This window comes from Prinia subflava, chromosome 9 (assembly GCF_021018805.1).
Source record: "Prinia subflava isolate CZ2003 ecotype Zambia chromosome 9, Cam_Psub_1.2, whole genome shotgun sequence".
Taxonomy (NCBI): domain Eukaryota; kingdom Metazoa; phylum Chordata; class Aves; order Passeriformes; family Cisticolidae; genus Prinia; species Prinia subflava.
The window spans coordinates 8,960,066-8,976,123 of record NC_086255.1 but is presented as its reverse complement, the minus strand read 5'-3'; the positions used below and the strand labels follow the sequence as shown (position 1 = coordinate 8,976,123).

At 41.3% G+C, this 16,058-nt stretch overlaps 2 protein-coding genes across 3 annotated transcripts in view; one reads left to right on the top strand and one right to left on the bottom strand.

Moving 5' to 3' along the window:
• Positions 1–1,043: 1,043 nt before the first annotated feature.
• On the bottom strand, positions 1,044–11,437 carry ZDHHC6 (zinc finger DHHC-type palmitoyltransferase 6). Its single transcript, XM_063405308.1, has 10 exons — positions 11,051–11,437; positions 9,269–9,360; positions 7,527–7,686; positions 6,538–6,699; positions 5,906–5,959; positions 4,267–4,434; positions 3,951–3,992; positions 3,475–3,620; positions 3,343–3,386; positions 1,044–1,607 (listed from the first exon to the last, which is right to left on the bottom strand). Exons 1-10 carry the CDS (start codon positions 11,297–11,299, stop codon positions 1,504–1,506), a joined length of 1,221 nt encoding a protein of 406 aa, XP_063261378.1. The 5' UTR covers positions 11,300–11,437; the 3' UTR covers positions 1,044–1,503.
• A 293-nt stretch (positions 11,438–11,730) lies between these two features.
• Positions 11,731–16,058, top strand: part of VTI1A (vesicle transport through interaction with t-SNAREs 1A) — a 260,355-nt gene continuing 256,027 nt past the window's right edge. The window contains exon 1 of one of the 2 annotated variants that reach the window (XM_063405310.1): positions 11,731–11,922. In XM_063405310.1, coding sequence (XP_063261380.1) covers positions 11,829–11,922 — 94 coding nt within the window. In that variant the 5' untranslated portion in view covers positions 11,731–11,828. The remainder of the gene's footprint in view (positions 11,923–16,058) is intronic. The other variant, XM_063405309.1, reaches the window with a different exon arrangement.

Below are 16,058 nucleotides of genomic sequence, written 5' to 3'. Positions count from 1 at the left end.
AGATTTATCAAATGATTCCCTCCTTGCTGTTAGTCAGCTCTAGCTTTGACTAGTAAAAACAACTGACCCAATTCTATTTCTAGTCTGGGCCCAAAGACCTTGACATCTCCAGGTAACCATTGTATCACTTACTGTGCTTGTCAGAAATGTGAGGCTATAAAGGCTTCTCAGTCTCTGAAACTGCATGTTTCAATAAGCAATGATGTTCCTTATCTTTCCTATGCTTTCCTTAAAGCAACGTGACATCAAAGTCAGTGATGGCCTAACCTTTTTCCCCAGGTAAGACTGGGGAGAAAAAAAAAACAAAACTGGTTTTGGACACAAAAATGAGTAAGTCAGTTGGGGAGAGTAAATCCAGTGCAACTGAGATCTGAAGAAACTTGAGGCTGAATCCTGTGATGCCACCTGCTGCAGTGCCTGGAAAGTGCTTTTGTTGATAAAATAAATGGTGGTGCTTCGCTGCACAGATATGCTTGGAGGGTGAATGGCACTGCCTCAACAATAAAACATAAATAGCAATTCAAGTGTAAATTTGTCTTACATTGGTCTCCTGTGTGTCACTTCTGCCACATGAACTGATTTTCAAAACTTCCCAACCTGGGTAACATGTAACTACACTATGAGAGATCAGAAGCACTTGCTCCCTTTTGTAGACATTTAAAAGCCTTGAGCTGGTACAAGTTACACCAATTTAAGGTCTTCCTCCTAATAATCCATACTAGATGCTAAATGAAAATGCTTTAAGAAGGCTGTAATTACTAGCAGCAACTAGACTCACAAAAATTTTTGTTCTTGGATACTGCTTCCTTTCACTCTAAACTGGATCAAGATCTCTTGGTACTTGGCTTGTATTTCAGAGAGAACAGACAGTGCTGGATGTAATTTTTGCCATTAAAAGCATGAAATATTCCTACTGCAACAACTGAAGCCCTCTTAATCTTGAAAACCAACTTACAAGGTTAAATCTTTACTTCCTGGTCAGTTCACACTCCCATGCCTATAAACTTAGTTCTTCTAGGTCTAAGAACAATTGACCCCACAAGTGAATATGAATGTATCATTTATTTGAGGTGGACAATTCACATCATTAAAAGTCACAGGTAACAAATTTTATCTGGAATTGGAATCAGGTGTTTATTTTCAGGGCAGCTTCAGAGAAATAGAAAAGATAAGCAGCACGCATGACAATCAGATGCGGCTGAGGAAAAAAATTTAAAATCTTAATGCTCAGAATGCAACTTTAACAGAAAACCAATCCTGACTTGTGATGAAAAAAGATGCATCTTGAAGGCAATCCACTGAATGGCTTCTTCAATTATTTATTGTTTAAAAAGTATGCAAACCATGGCACAGGCATATGACAACCCTTTCAGCTGTGAGGAAAAGAAAACCTCATTCTAACATATTCATTGCATAAATCTAAAGTAATATACAGAAAATTTCAAGTAAAGGATTGTGGTCTGAAGTAAAAATTCCATTTCATATTTAAAAAAAATTAGAAGGCTATTTGCTTTTCTTCTCTCCATCCACTGGTTGATCCGTTTCAGAGTCACACTGGTATTTTTCCACACATTTCCTAGGGAACCAGCCTCGTTCTCTTATTCCACCTTAAGACATGAAAAGTTGCATTAATTTAGAACAAAACATGGCCCACTACTGAGGAAAAACACAGGACTGGAAGAGATATCAAGCACTTACCTAAGTTATTTCCTTCTACAGGACAGAACATCTAAGTCATTTCTAATATCATTGCCTGGGGACGCACAGATTTTCTCCAACTACCTAAAATGTTTTCAGACATCTCCAAGGTTTTGCAGTGTTCTACCTTCCTTGAGAAAATTCATCTTTATACCCTATCTGAATCTTTCTGTCTATAAATTCAGACTTACAGCTCCTTTTTCTACATACCAGGGGCACAGGAAGCAGATAACCAACTTGTCTACCAGACTTTCACACCACTGATGACTATTTGTACATACCCAGGAACCTCCCATTTCCTACTCCTCTCCAGGTAAACCATCCCAATTCTTTTGGATTTTCCTTATAAGTGACATTTTGTATTATTCTAATTATTCTCATTTTTGTTTTCCTCTCAACTCTTTACAGTTGATCTTCCTCTTTCTTGAGCTGCAGTAACTGCTTGTACTTGTAGGAGTATTTCAGCAGAGTCTCTGCCAATGCTGAGGAGGATGGAAGGTTTACTTCAGCATCTGGGAAGCTGTATGGTTTTTCTTTTCTGAAAGTGTTGACTCATCCCAATATTATCATTGAGTCTTTTTTCCACAGAAGAACTGCTACTTAATCATTCGTTTTGCCATCTTGCTGTAGTGCAACTTTTTATTCCTGCTTACTTACAGCATTTTGCTATACATTCCTAACAAAACTCATCCTATTTTTGAAGTCTAGTCTGATCCAGCCTCCCAGTGCTCACCACGTTCTCCATCCACACCACACCTTAACTGATTTAAAAAGCCCAACATTCAATAGAGGAGATATGTCCTGCTAATCTTCACAATAAGTAATGCAATACAAACTATTGCCATGCTCATTTGTATCTGATGTTTGAAGGAGTTTATTGGAGTGAGCTGCCAGGGCACTTCCAGCCCATGAAGGTTTCAGACCTCCCATGAAAAGTGTGGACTCTGTCAGTGACTGCTGGCAGCCTCACTTGTGCAAATATGAAATGCACATGCAATGAATTAATTGTTTGGAGGCAACAACAGAATCCAACACACACTCTGGCAGGTAAAATTTTAGTTCAGTCCAAAGCAAGAGGTCTGAAGTGAAAAATGTGAAAGCTTCAATGCAGGTGGTTGTGATGCTGACCCTCTGCAGATCAGCAGGAGCCTTTAATATCTTCAACACCCACAGTTACTTTTATAAATGCATATTAAAGTCTCTAGAAATTATTCTAAACCAAAGACATAATGTCTCCTGGTTTTTAAGATCTCTATACTTATATAGGGTGTGTAGGTAGGAAGCCTGGATGTGTTTAAGACAGACCACCATTTAAATATCAAAAAAAAGAATCATCCTTAACCTCTTTACAGGCTAAAAGGCTAAGTTTTTCTCAGATTATGAAGTGTCCCCCTTCCCACTCAACTTTCAATAAACTACTGAATGAGTGTTCTTCCAGTCTGACAGAGTCATTTAATGTTTATCAAAACTGGGAAGTCTATTAGATGTAAAGAATAAAAAATCTGGAGAGTGGAGAGAAGCTAGTGTCAGTAATGTTATCATTCTATGTTTTGAGAAGTGAATATAATATTTGCCACATTTCTAGATAGCTATAAAATTGTTTTGCAATTTTCAACAGAAAAAGTGAAATTAACTGCTCCATACCATCAGCAGCTGAGAGGAGAATCTTCTCACCATACATCCAGTGTCTGGGGAAGGAAGCAGAACAGGTAATTAGATGCCAAAACTCAACTCAGTATTTCTTTTAACCAAATATAAAGGTGTGGAGCCACTAACTTTAAGCCTCTGGTGGCTAAAATCAGATCCCCTTTACTCAGTGCGATTCTAGGTTCTTCAGTGCACGGTGTTGTGAAGAATGTTTTAACACCTTTAGTCACAGGGCAGCAGACACCACTGTAATCTTCTATGGCTCTATACCGCACCTACAGATTGAACAGAACACAGCAATTTCTTATTTGAAGGCCTTACTGGTGAGTTTCACACTAAAAAAATCAATTCCAGCATACTACAGATTTAAACATAATGACAGTAGCTGTCAAAGGGACTCTAAATTCTAAATTACTGCTTAACAATGAAGCACAGTCCTCTTTATTATCATGTTTCTGCTCATCTGGAAACTAAGAAGCAAATGCAAAGGCTAAATGCCAAGATTAATTAAGCAGAGATTGCTATACATTGTTTCTGTTGATTAATTACATTTATTTATACTGCTATTTCAAAGTAATTTTAGACCAAACTTCACAAATACTTACACTTCTTACTCGCTTGTCTGCTTTCTGTTTCAGTTGCTCTATCTATAAATGATTATAAATAGAAATTTAGGCAGCATTCAACACAAGATGAAGCCAGGTATTGAAATCATTCAACAAACACAGGAAAGCAGTTTGAAGCACTCACAAAAGCATAACTTTTTAGTGCATCAAAAATGGGAGAACATTTAACAGAACTCCTATTCATGTATTTCAAGCCTGTTTCAGTTATTAGTAAAGCTGGTCTATTCTTGCAAAGGAAAGTGAACAATTGGAGAGTGGGGAGAATCAGCTTGAGATACCACTGAAGACCAGTTACCGTCAGACTGTACTGGTGACATCCATCTCTCACTGGCCAGTCCAGGCCATCTCCCTCAGGAATCCCAGACCATGTAAACACTTGCCTGAAGTTCTTCCATTTACTTCCCATATCATAGGGGAAGATAAAGGTCTCACCCGTTTGGTAGTACTGGATTCTGTCTTTGGCCTAGAAAATAGTAAGAAGTGTAGTACATAAAAACACCCTACAAACTCCAGTCAAGCTGCAAATATTAAGAAGGCTGAGTCACAAACCCTATATTGGGTCCATGGGACCTAAAAGCAAATGTTTTCAGGTAAGAGCAGTGAACTCCTACTATATCAACCCAGGATATAAAAACTACTTAAACCAATCACAGCATTCAGAAGGATGTCTGGTTTGGGTGTCCCCATCCCTGTCATCCCCCATTTACTCTTCAACAGCAGAGTACACTGACTACACTGATAATTCCCTCCACACTGTGATCTTACTTTACTGCTTTTTCTAAGGGACCAAAGCCTGACTATTTCTCAGTTACACACAAAAGCTTCCACAGCTCAGAACCCCTTGATTAATGATCATGAACGTGACTCAACACTAGAAGTGCCAATTCCTCCTCTCAGAATGCACACACAGACATTATCTGAATCACCCACATTCCATAGCCACGAGCTTTACATTCTCACAGTTCTGATGACATCTAGTGGAGCATCCACAGAGCAGTGTTCTCTGCTGCAATAATGCCATTTGATTAAATATTTATGTATTACAGTCTGTGCTTAGCTTTCAAAATCAGCAGCCTGTGTTTTGCAGTAAAATTTTCAACATATTATTCCAAATCCTACAATGTAGTGATAACAGGGATTTCTTTCACTTATGTTCCATTATCTCATGATTCAAGAGTCTAACAGGACTTGGATCCAGCCATATCCCATGCAAAGAGTTACCATTACAGTACTTTAAATACTTGTTCACAGTCAAGGTTCTCATGCTAATCTGGCACACAAAATAAAAGACAGACAACAAAACATTAATGAAATATTTGTGGATTTACACAAAAAAACCACAGGTAGAACCAAATTAATTTCTAAATACTGAGTCAGTTTTGCTTCCTGTAAACTTAGCTTCTGTTGCTTGACTATATTTCTCCTTCTGAAAACCTCTATAAAGATGAGGAAATCCAAGAAAAATTTAAAAGACAGAAGACTAGGTATTTTCTAGTACTTCTTTAAAATCAAGGAAAATCCTCCCTTACAATGCAAAGTAAGAAATGGGGAAAACCATGAGTCAAAAGATGCCACTTTGAACGGGTCAGTGAGGTGGACAATTAAAGGTACAGGCAGGTGTAATGACAAAGCTCAAGTTTCAGATGAAAGCACCCACATATTTCAAGTAGATAAGCAAAGTCTTTTCAAAGAAAATATTATTCTGTGTTCAACAAACTCCTCCAAAACAAAAGAAAAATCTATGCATTTAAATAATTTCTCACTTCTTTCAGTGAATTTCAGAGACAGTAAGGGAAATGCTTGTTGTAGGTGTTAGGTCAGAGGTGAATTGAAGTAACATCTTTGGTTTTAACCATGAGGTGAAACAAAAAAAAAATTAGAAATATGGAAAATAGACTTTGTAATAGTACAAGAATACTGTAATAAAAACCTACCTTTTCTTCAATCCAGGATTCGATTGAAGTTTTATTTGTCAAAATTACTTTCATCTGAAATAAAAGTGTTAGGTGAAATTAGGATTTATTTTCTGCAGGAATACATCAGCTATACAAAGAAAGCTTCATTTAACAAACTAAATTTGTTTGAAAGAACAAAGCAACTTCTATTGACAGAAACATTTGTTAGAAGCTAACCCCAAGCAGAGATACACGTTCTAGAATTACACACTTAAGACAGTATCACATAGTATTGCATTTTATGCTTAAAATGTGTCTTTGTTTCCTTCCAAAGATCTCCAACATTTTAAGAACTATATCATGTATGTTAACACCTATTTGTAGGGACAGGGCAAGTATTTTGCCTTTTCCAGGGAGTTTATAAAATCCACCTTATGTTTTCTTAGTTCATTAGATTTTCACATCCAAGTCCTCCCATGAAAAATAATGAAAAAACCCAAAACTGTGGTAACAGAAAAACTGGGACAAAGCTACATAAATCCCTGGAAAAGTTATAAAACGGCATAAGCTCTGAACAACTGTTCTCATCTCAATCCTGAATTCTGTTTCTGCTTCACAAGCATGCAAAACTTACAGCTTTTAACTTCTTTGTACCAGAGCCATGGACTCACCTGGATAATAAACAGCATGCCAACAGCAATAGTTGTTCCTAATGCCAGTCCTAAGGCAAATAAAGATGCAGCAAATGCAGACAGTCCAAAGGGAATAATGGGACGAGGGTCTCTTTTGGCTGCACTCATGTCAATCTTCACAGAACTCCACCCAAAAGATATCTGCAAAGAGAATTATTCCGTTCAGCTCTAGAACTTTCCAGCTGCTGAAACAAAGCAAGTTATCCATAAGAAATGGCTCTGAAAGTGTCCAACATCTGACAGGTTTATAATGCAGGCAGAGTAACAAAAAAAAATATTCAGAAGACTTTTATCTTCTGAAGTTTGTTGCTAGATGGAAAATGAAACCACCTTGCAAGCTCCACAGGCCCAAATATCAGCAAAAAAATCTAGACTCTGTTAGGCTAACAAAAACACATTCATCAGTGTCATATGGGCAATGTTTCCACAGAACAGTCCCCCTTTCCCATGGAAATGCTGCAGGTTTTTCCTCTGAAAGCTTTGCAGACAGCAAATCTCAACATTATCCCCCTGCAAACACAACTCAGCTACCACAAATACAACTTCACTTGTTACACTCAGCTGATGTTATCAAGCTCTTCACTGCAACCACAAAGGCTGAAATCAAAGCTTATAATCTTAATCATGGATCCAAGATAAGGGGTGCATTCCAGAACAAGCTTTGCTCACTGTTGAGGTTTTCCAGTTAAAAACCCCACAGTGAACATATTTATTTTTAGTCCCTAAAATAATGCACTTTTCTTTTCCTTCAAGGAATAGACACAATTCTAAAGTGGCCAGTAAAAGAAAATAAATAGGATCTAACTTGTGCATTGGAAATAAATAGCAGCTGCTTTCTGTGCCAGCCAAAACACAGCCTGTCTGTCTGTACATAAAGTGCTACTCAGAAACTGTCTTCAGTCAATGTAAAGCTGGGAAACTCGCTGTGATTATGAGAAGCAACAGGGAAAAAACAGTATCATTCTTACTCTGTTGTAAAGCTGAGTGTACATTGTCATAATAAATATGAAAGAAGCGTGAATGCATCCTAGTGGAGCTAAGAAGAGAAACAGAGTGAAAGATGCATGATTCTGGTATCCACAACAGTTGTTGATCCAAGGACAGTGGTGATCCATCTTCATCACACATCTGTGAATAATAAATATTGATTAATATAAAGGACAGGTATGATGTTTCTCAAAAAACTCAAAGCACGGCTGACTTTCTACTTCTCAACCTCCATTCTTTCATTTAAGCCAAATAATTCCCCACAGATCAACACAGGAGTTTCTTTTTAGTTGCTATTCAGAATTATATTTTCATGTTGCACAGTTAAAAAAAAGCAAACAAAAAGTGCTTCCAGGTCCTACCCTCCGTAGTTATGTGTCCTCTCCTTTACTCAAATTAACTAGTTGCTAATAAACACCATAGTACAGAGCCTGCATACAGAGCCATAGAATGGGACTTGTAAGAACTATGATCACAATAATTAAGCACTACTGTTAATGCCAGTTTTCAAAAATCAGAATACCAGGAAAAAAAGGAAATATCAAATTGCCTGTGAAGTACTTGTAGAAAGAGTATTTAAAGAAAGAGATAAAGACAGTGTGACAGTGACTCTTTCTTTTCAGTGGTAAACACTTTGAAAGTTTTTTCAATTGCTATATATTGACCTCACACCACTGAAAACCCTTGTCAAAATTAACAAAATTAACAAGTGTAAAAACCCTACAGACACTCAAGTATTCAACATACAGCAACTTACTTAGGTGTTGCTCACAGATGCAAAAAACCCACCTGATTAAAGAATTGTTCACATTCCAAATTACCTTGACAGGTGTAAAAGTCTGTGTGACCACCCAGGTGATCAGTCCTCAGTGTAGAGACTGTCACTCAAGGAAATGAGTCCTTAATTTTAAATCTGAGGATGCTGTAGCCAAATTACAGCACTGCTCTGGAGTTTCAGTTTCTGTTTCCTAAAATACACTGCCTGCACATCTTGTGTTTATAGAAATAACAAAAGAACGTGTATGTTGCAATATCCTTTCACCACATTCTCCCAAGAGTCCTTCAGAGGACGACCTGCCTGGACTGCAAACAGCTGAAGTGCCTTGATCTTTTCAAGATGCACTAAATTCTAGTGACACCTATTTATAATAAAGTATCCTTTGTATCAGAACAAGTGTGTTGGAAAATCACAAAGTGCAAAGTTCTTAAGTTGACCCAAAAGGTTTATTACTTCACTTAATGTGCCAACTCCCCTCAAAAACCTGCTTTGGTGAAGAGTAAAAAAAAGACTCCAAAATTTCCACCCAAATCAACATTTGATTTCCATTTGGAAAGATGACAGAATAGATATTTCTGCTCTCTAAGCAGATTTATGTCTGGACTCTGAATTTAAAAAGAATTTCAGATGATTTTTAGGTCTTTACACAGACTCACACCCCTGAAGCACAACTGCATTGTTTCGTTAGTACTGTCAAGAAGTCCTTAAGAGAAACTACAAAGAATATGTTCAAGAAAGTCAATTTTTAAAGTAAAACACAGCAAAACTGTATAGGTATCCTATAACTAGAAAATGGAAATACTTGAAAAGGCTGTAGTGTTCATATGGAAGCTTTTTTAAAAAGCACAATGCAAGTGCTGGAAGCACAAATTATGGTAATAACCCATCATTAGTTTTGATGCAGCGCTAATATGGGCTTTAAACAATTTAAAAGAGAAGCAGTACCTGTTACACTTTCGACAGTGGTGTGAACGAGGTGCCTTGTAAGACTGACACACTTTACAGTATTGGAGATACATGCAATCCTGAGATTTTTCCTTTAAACAGAAGGACAGGAGTGTTAGATGTATACACAACTCCACTGGCAATGTTTATCTTGACATTTTCCCAACCTAAGCACCTTTGATTTCTTCTGACAGGGTGTGTTTCATAGCCCAACCCTATTAAATGGTAGGCATCAAGAAGAGGAAAAAACAAAATACAATAATCTCCTAGCTAATCTCTAAGCTATCAACACAACCATCTCCCACTGTTGAAAGTGCTCGTTGCTAAAATAAATAAACAGTTCTGTCAGGAAGACCAACTGTACAAGCAGAGTTTCACAGTGAATTCTGAGAGTAAAAGTCACTATGTGACTGTTCTAATAAAAAAAAAAAACTGAGCACATTTTCTCTCCATTTTATACCATAAACCATGCTAAGCTTACTACTAAGATACAACATGTGTAAACCCTAATGTTCAACTCTCTTACAATCTCTTTTACACACACCCCCCAGCTACAGCAAGATGAGAGACAGAGACACTTGGAGACAGCAAGTAGTGGCCAAAATCTTCCACTCAGGAAGTGGAGGACCCAGTTGTCCTGCTAAGATGATTATCAGGATCCTCTTCTGCCTAGACTGTGTCTTGAGTAATGTTCCACAATTAGAAAGGTGACCAGCACTAAACTTTGTATCACGCCACTGGAACAAACTCTGGGCAGCTGCCTTGAGATACTGAACTCATCTCGTTCCTCACTACAACTCTTCCAAGAGATTACTAAGGCACAGGAAATGCAAATTTCTGTCTTGTCCTCTATTAAGCAGAAGGTAACAGTATAATTTTCTGGCTTGCACAAAATAAAAAGAAATTTTCTAAATGAATTACTTTCAATTGTTACTGCTAGCAGCAAAACCTCCAAAACAGGTCTGCAGGAGCATGCAGATAACCTTGAGGTTCTCGATCCCACTGAACAGTGCTCGTTTCCTGCTGCTTTGCTTTGAGAAACCCCTATAAAACACAGCGACTGCTGCCAGGCAAGCAGCAATAGCAGAGCCCTGACAGCACAGGGAGGGGATGGAGAAGGGCAGCACAACAGAGCAGAGCCTTGGAGAAGCAGCTAAAGGATGTCACTTAGGCGAGCAGGAAGGCGGCTCAGCTCCGCAAGGAAATGAACAGTGTTGTGCTACTCAAGAGCTGCGGTCAAGGAACGGCCACCCGAAATATTACAACACTGCCACTGAAGACCACCAAAGGAGACCCCAAAAGGCCACAAAAGGACTTCCAATAAGGAATATGACTATGTCAAGTAAAGCATTACATATACGTTATATATACATTAAGCGAGCGGGGATAGCTAATGAATGTATAATCAGAGTGGGTGATAGAAACTCTGTTTACTCAACGCTCGGCACACGCGATTAGAGGAAGGATATTTCAAGTGCCCAGCGTGCTGCTTTCTAATACCCGAAACTGTGTTAGAAAGTTTCGATCTGTCCGATTTCGGTATCAGGAGCAGACTGGGTTGTATTGGAAACTGGAAGCGGCAGGAGCAAGGCGGGGAGAGGCAAAGCAAATATTTCGGAACGAGATAAGGGCGAAGGAGTGGCCGGAGAGCGTGGAGCAGAGGAGACACGGTGGGCACAGAGGACAAACGGCGGCATCGAAAGATTTCTCCTGCCCCGGCCCCAGGGCTGCCCGCGGGCCCCGCTCGGCCCCGGGACGCGGCGGTCGCAAGGCAGCGCTTACCGGCGTCCACCCCAGCGGGACGTACCCGGGGCCCACGAACATGGCGCTGAAGTAGTTGTAGAGGATCATGACGGTCCAGTTGAGCAGCATCACGAAGTTGACGCTTCCCCCGGCCGTGTCCAGGGGCCAATACCAGAGCGCGGCGTCGGCCATGGCGGTGGCGGAGCACACGGCCACCACGGCCAGCGCCACCGCCGGGCCCCAGTGGCACAGGCGCCGCGCCCGCTGCAGCGCGCCCGGCCCCACCATCGCCGCTACCGCCGCCCGGCCGCTGCCGCCCCGCCACCGCCGTGCATGGCTCCCGCCGGCACCCGAGGGAGAGGGCGGGAAGGGAAAAGGGAAGGGAGCGGGAAGAGGAAGGGAGGGAAGGGAGGGGGAGGGAGGGGAGGGAAGGGGAGGAGCGGGGCGGGGCCCGCGCTGCCACCGCCCGCCCGCGGTCCGTCGCAATACGGCCCCCCCGAGAAACAGCGGCCCGCCGGTAGCTCCGCAGCCCTGTTGCTCCCCTCCCCTGCGGGGCGTGAGGGGCTGCGGGACGGGAGTGACCCTTCGCCGCCGCCTCTCCTCGGTGTCTGCAGTGAAGCGCGACCCCGCACGCCTAAGGGTGCCCAGGGGTTGGCGGGACGGCCGAGAGGGGCTGGGCCCTGCCGGTTAAAGCTCCTGAGTTTCGCCGGAACGCGTGGCAAGGCGCCCGGGGGCGGGGTGGGGGACGCGTTTTGGGGTGGCAGAACGCGGAAGCGCCGCGGTCCGGAGCGGCGGCACCGGCAGCGCCATCGCCGCGATGTCCTCGGACTTCGAGAGCTACGAGCAGGACTTCGCCGTGCTCACGGCAGAGATCACGGGCCGCATCGGGAAGGTGCCCAAGCTGGTAGGAGGTGAGCGCTGCTCCCCGCCCCCGCGGCCCGGCTCCCCGCGGTGGGCGCGCAGGGCGGTGGCGGGAGGTGCCGGCGCGGTGTTAGTGAGGTCTCAGCGTTCCCTCAGCGAATGTGTCCCCTCGCTCCTTACGCAGCGCAGTCACCTCCCTGCCCTGGGTCTGTACCAGCGGAGAGTTGTCTCTTGAGATGCTGAGGATGCTCTGACAGAATATTTGTTTGTTGGTCACCTGTAAAGGATCAGCTCTTCCCTTTTGCCCGGCTCCAGGGCCACGGGAAGTTACAACAGTGCACCTGAAGGCTGAGCAGAGCCGGTGGGGGATGTTCCCTGTGCCAGCATTGCTGCTGAATCCTCTTTATTGTGACCATGCCCCAACTTCACTAAAGGAAATCAAGTCCTTCTCCTGTGGCACAGACGGATTTTGTGCATGACTTAATCTGAATCACTGTTTTTGCTGCCTGCTGTTCATACGTTTGATTTGGATAATTGGCTGTGGTGACTCACATGGAGGAGCACATTCAAAGAAATCACTGTTCATTTACTTTAATGTGTTTGTCAGTGGCCTGCAGCGTTCATGGTCTAATTCATGATGTATCTTTCCCTGCAGTAGAGTCAATACTGTCTGTAAGAGTAGAAAGATGAAAATTGTAATCTATTAATCAGCCCAGCTGAATCTTTCAGCACATGGGAATCAGTGCCCCAATACAGGGCTCCGAGTGTGAGCTGGAGAGAAGCTGACACTCACATTCTTCTCATCTGTTCCTCTTCTAGCTCAGCTTAATGCCTTTTCTATTCACAGCTCATTTAATACTTCTGCCTCTTCTGCTTCTTATGCATATTACCCAAAAGTTTGGGACCCTTAGGACTGGATACTGGATAAGAAGGAGATAAACACATACTAAATGGGGTACTTTTTCATATGACTAAAGGAAAAGGTACCATGCATCCAGGACAAAAGAATAACATCCTACTTTTAGAGTGGGAAATGCATCATGAAGTGAGGAGTAGTGACTCTAAACAGGATTTGAGGTAGGTGCTCAGCTAAAATGTGTGATCTCAGGAGGTTTTGAATAAAAAAAATCATCTTGATTCTGGAAGGTTATGTCCAGTTTTAAGCTTAGCAAATTAGAAAGTCTTCTGAAACAAGAGGATTGAGTTCCATGATTAAAGGAAACGATGCTTTTTCCTTGGCTTAACAAAGATGTTTTGCTCTTGATCTTAACAGCAAGGACACAGGGAGATAACTCAGTCAGAAGCTGCAGCTGGGGTGGAAAAATTTGTCTGTTTTCTAATGGAAACTTACAAAATGAAGAAGGGAGAGAATCAGAGTTCCTGCTGTTGAATTTTAGAACTGGTGCAATTTAATCTGCTCAGAAATTATATTTAATCTGTAAATGGGCACTGTAAACATTTACTGAGAGGATACAGGGAATCCTTCACAAAGGTTTCCTCACTTTTGAAGAGTAAGTTTAAGGACCTCTGGTAGAAACAGGGAGACAGCATAAATACACTACTGGCTCATCCTCTGAAAAGCAATAGTGCTAGACTGATTTATAGGAAAAGGGAGATTTGATTCCCTAGTTGTAAAGAAGAGAGATTTGAGTTCCTAATTGTATAGATTTTGGAAGTCATCAGAGTCTGTTCAATAGTAGGAAGAATATTCTGAGTAATAGTAGTGCATTAACATAATCCTCTCCTTGAATCAGTCTCCCTTATTCACTTTGGGAGATTTTGGAGCTTAAATAAAATATGTTTAAAGAGTATTGGCTTAAACAGTGGCAAAGCCTATAAGCAGCAGGCTTTGAAATCATCCCTCTTTTATGAGACAATTAGAAAGTTACTTTTTTAATAGAATTTGCCATCCTTTCAGAGGAGACAGAATGCCTGTTCCCTGCAGGACCAGTAATGTGGTACTGGGCTAAATGGAGTCAAAATAAGACAAAAGTTCATTGTTTTTTTCCCATGTTATGTTTGAGGTTGGTCATGCGTGGTTTGAACTGACTTGCATTGTAGCTGCTTCTTGCATTGTACATTTATGGCTTAGGTATTGCTTCTATTTTCAGGGCTACTCTGCCTTTCATCAGGAAAAACATTTTCTGTGCCTTCAAAACAAACTGCAGTCTTAACTAACAGAGGCATTTGACAACCTGGAAAAAAAAAATCTCTGATTATGCTGATCACTTTATCAGAAATATTTTAAATGCGCATTTTCCCCTTGTTTCTTAATAGGAATATTTGCAAGATCTTTGCTTCTTCATCACCAGAAGTTCCAGTTAGTTCTTGTGGCGATGGCTGGGACAGCCTCAAAAAGAGGATTATGAGGTGGGAGGGGAACGTGAGGTGAAAGTTTTCAGCAGCAGTGATTTGAGAGATTGCTGATGGCCTTCTTCCTCCCCGCTGGAAGAAGCAGGATGAAAGGTGTAAGGACTTGTGCCACCCTGCATAATAAAGAGAGATCTCCTGAACTCTGGTGACCGAGATGGACCTGCTGTAATGGAGAAATGCTGATTAATTGGTTTTGCAACATTCCTGCATTCCCTATGGTCAGGACATGATGCTGTCTTGTGTTCTAGGAGGATGATGGCTCAGCAGACAATCTTGTGGTCACAAATGCATAAGTAGTTCAGCAACAAATGTAACAAAGGCTCTCTTGTACCACAGAAACAATAAGCAGCAGGGACAATAGAACGTCTTGGGAAGAAATGTCTTCTGTTGTTGAGGCAGACATCACCTGGAAGATTAAAGAAAGTTATAAATAGAGAAGTGCCTTTTAAATAGATTGTCTGTGATGCTGCTGCAGGTCTTTGAAGAATGAAGATCATTGACTGATGTGTTTTATTAATGCTCCTTGGTGTTTCAGAGAAACATCTGTCCTGTGATTTAACCAAAAATTCATATAAATTTTGATTGCTTAATATGAAAGAGAATTTTATCAGCACAAATGGTGATACTTAAGTCTATTCCCAGCACAGTATCCTCTATGTTGGGATGGCTTTGGACTGGAGTGCTGCCATTCTTCTGATACTTGGTACTTGCTTTTTCTACTGGGCAGTCAAAGTGCTGCGTTTCAGCTGCTAACAGGTTTAGCTGAAGAAAGCCTCACCTTTAATTTTCTGTTGTACTCCTGTAGTGAGGTTTACTGTCTCAGTTTCAGGCCTGGCTCCCTATGTGATGCCTCTTGAACCCAGTTTTGTAGCCCAAAGAGAGAAATGCATGTATTGTTCCATTTATCTCTGCTGTTGGACAGGATCTTCTGGCAGTGGTGAGCATGTGACCACCTGAGCGAGCACAGCAGCATCTGCAAGTGGGCTGTGAACTGAAGCCCTTTGCTATTCAGTCTCTTCCTCAGCACGTGCTAATGAAAAGGAGCATTTCCACCAGCAGTGGGACTACTCAGTCTTGTTCCAGGGTTTTTAATCTCTTTGTTGACTTTGAGATCAAACCAGTGCTGTGTTATCTCTCCAACCTTGTAGACAGATTCCCACCTTTCTCTAACTGCTGTATGTTGGGAGACAGAAAGTCTAATGCCAGGGCAAAGCTGGGGAAATTGGGGAAAATGTAGTGAAGCTTGTTTCTTTTAAGAAAATGATACAACCTTGTGTACAAACAGAACAGATTTCTTTACAATCCTACACAGAGAAAAAACCCTTTTGTTTCCAGTCTTTATCCATATTTGGTCAATTGCACCACTTAAATTATACAAACTATACGGAATGTTTGGGTCATTCTGTCTGGCAATGTAGGGAAAAAAATTACATTTAGATATATTTGATGAAGCATTGTTTTTTATTTTCTCTAGAGGATTTGAATTCTTGCTTTAAAAGTTATAAAACACCTTTTTCTTCATTTCCTGTGGAAGTGTATTGAAGGACGGGATTGAGTAGGCAGGTTGAAAACTGGTAAGTCACAGTGGGCTAATACAGTTAGTAATATGAGCATCTTTAATTGGACTCGATTGTCCTGATCTGCTTGATTAGTGGCAAACTTCTCTTACTCAGAGGAACTCCCTTGGATCTCACTTCCAGTCTTGGAGCAAGTCATCCTGGGAGCATTGTGCCCCCCTTCCTGTGGGGATTCTGGCTGTGAAATAAATTGTTTCCTTGGCTTAATCATTGAAGTCAAAGTAAAACTGAAAAGA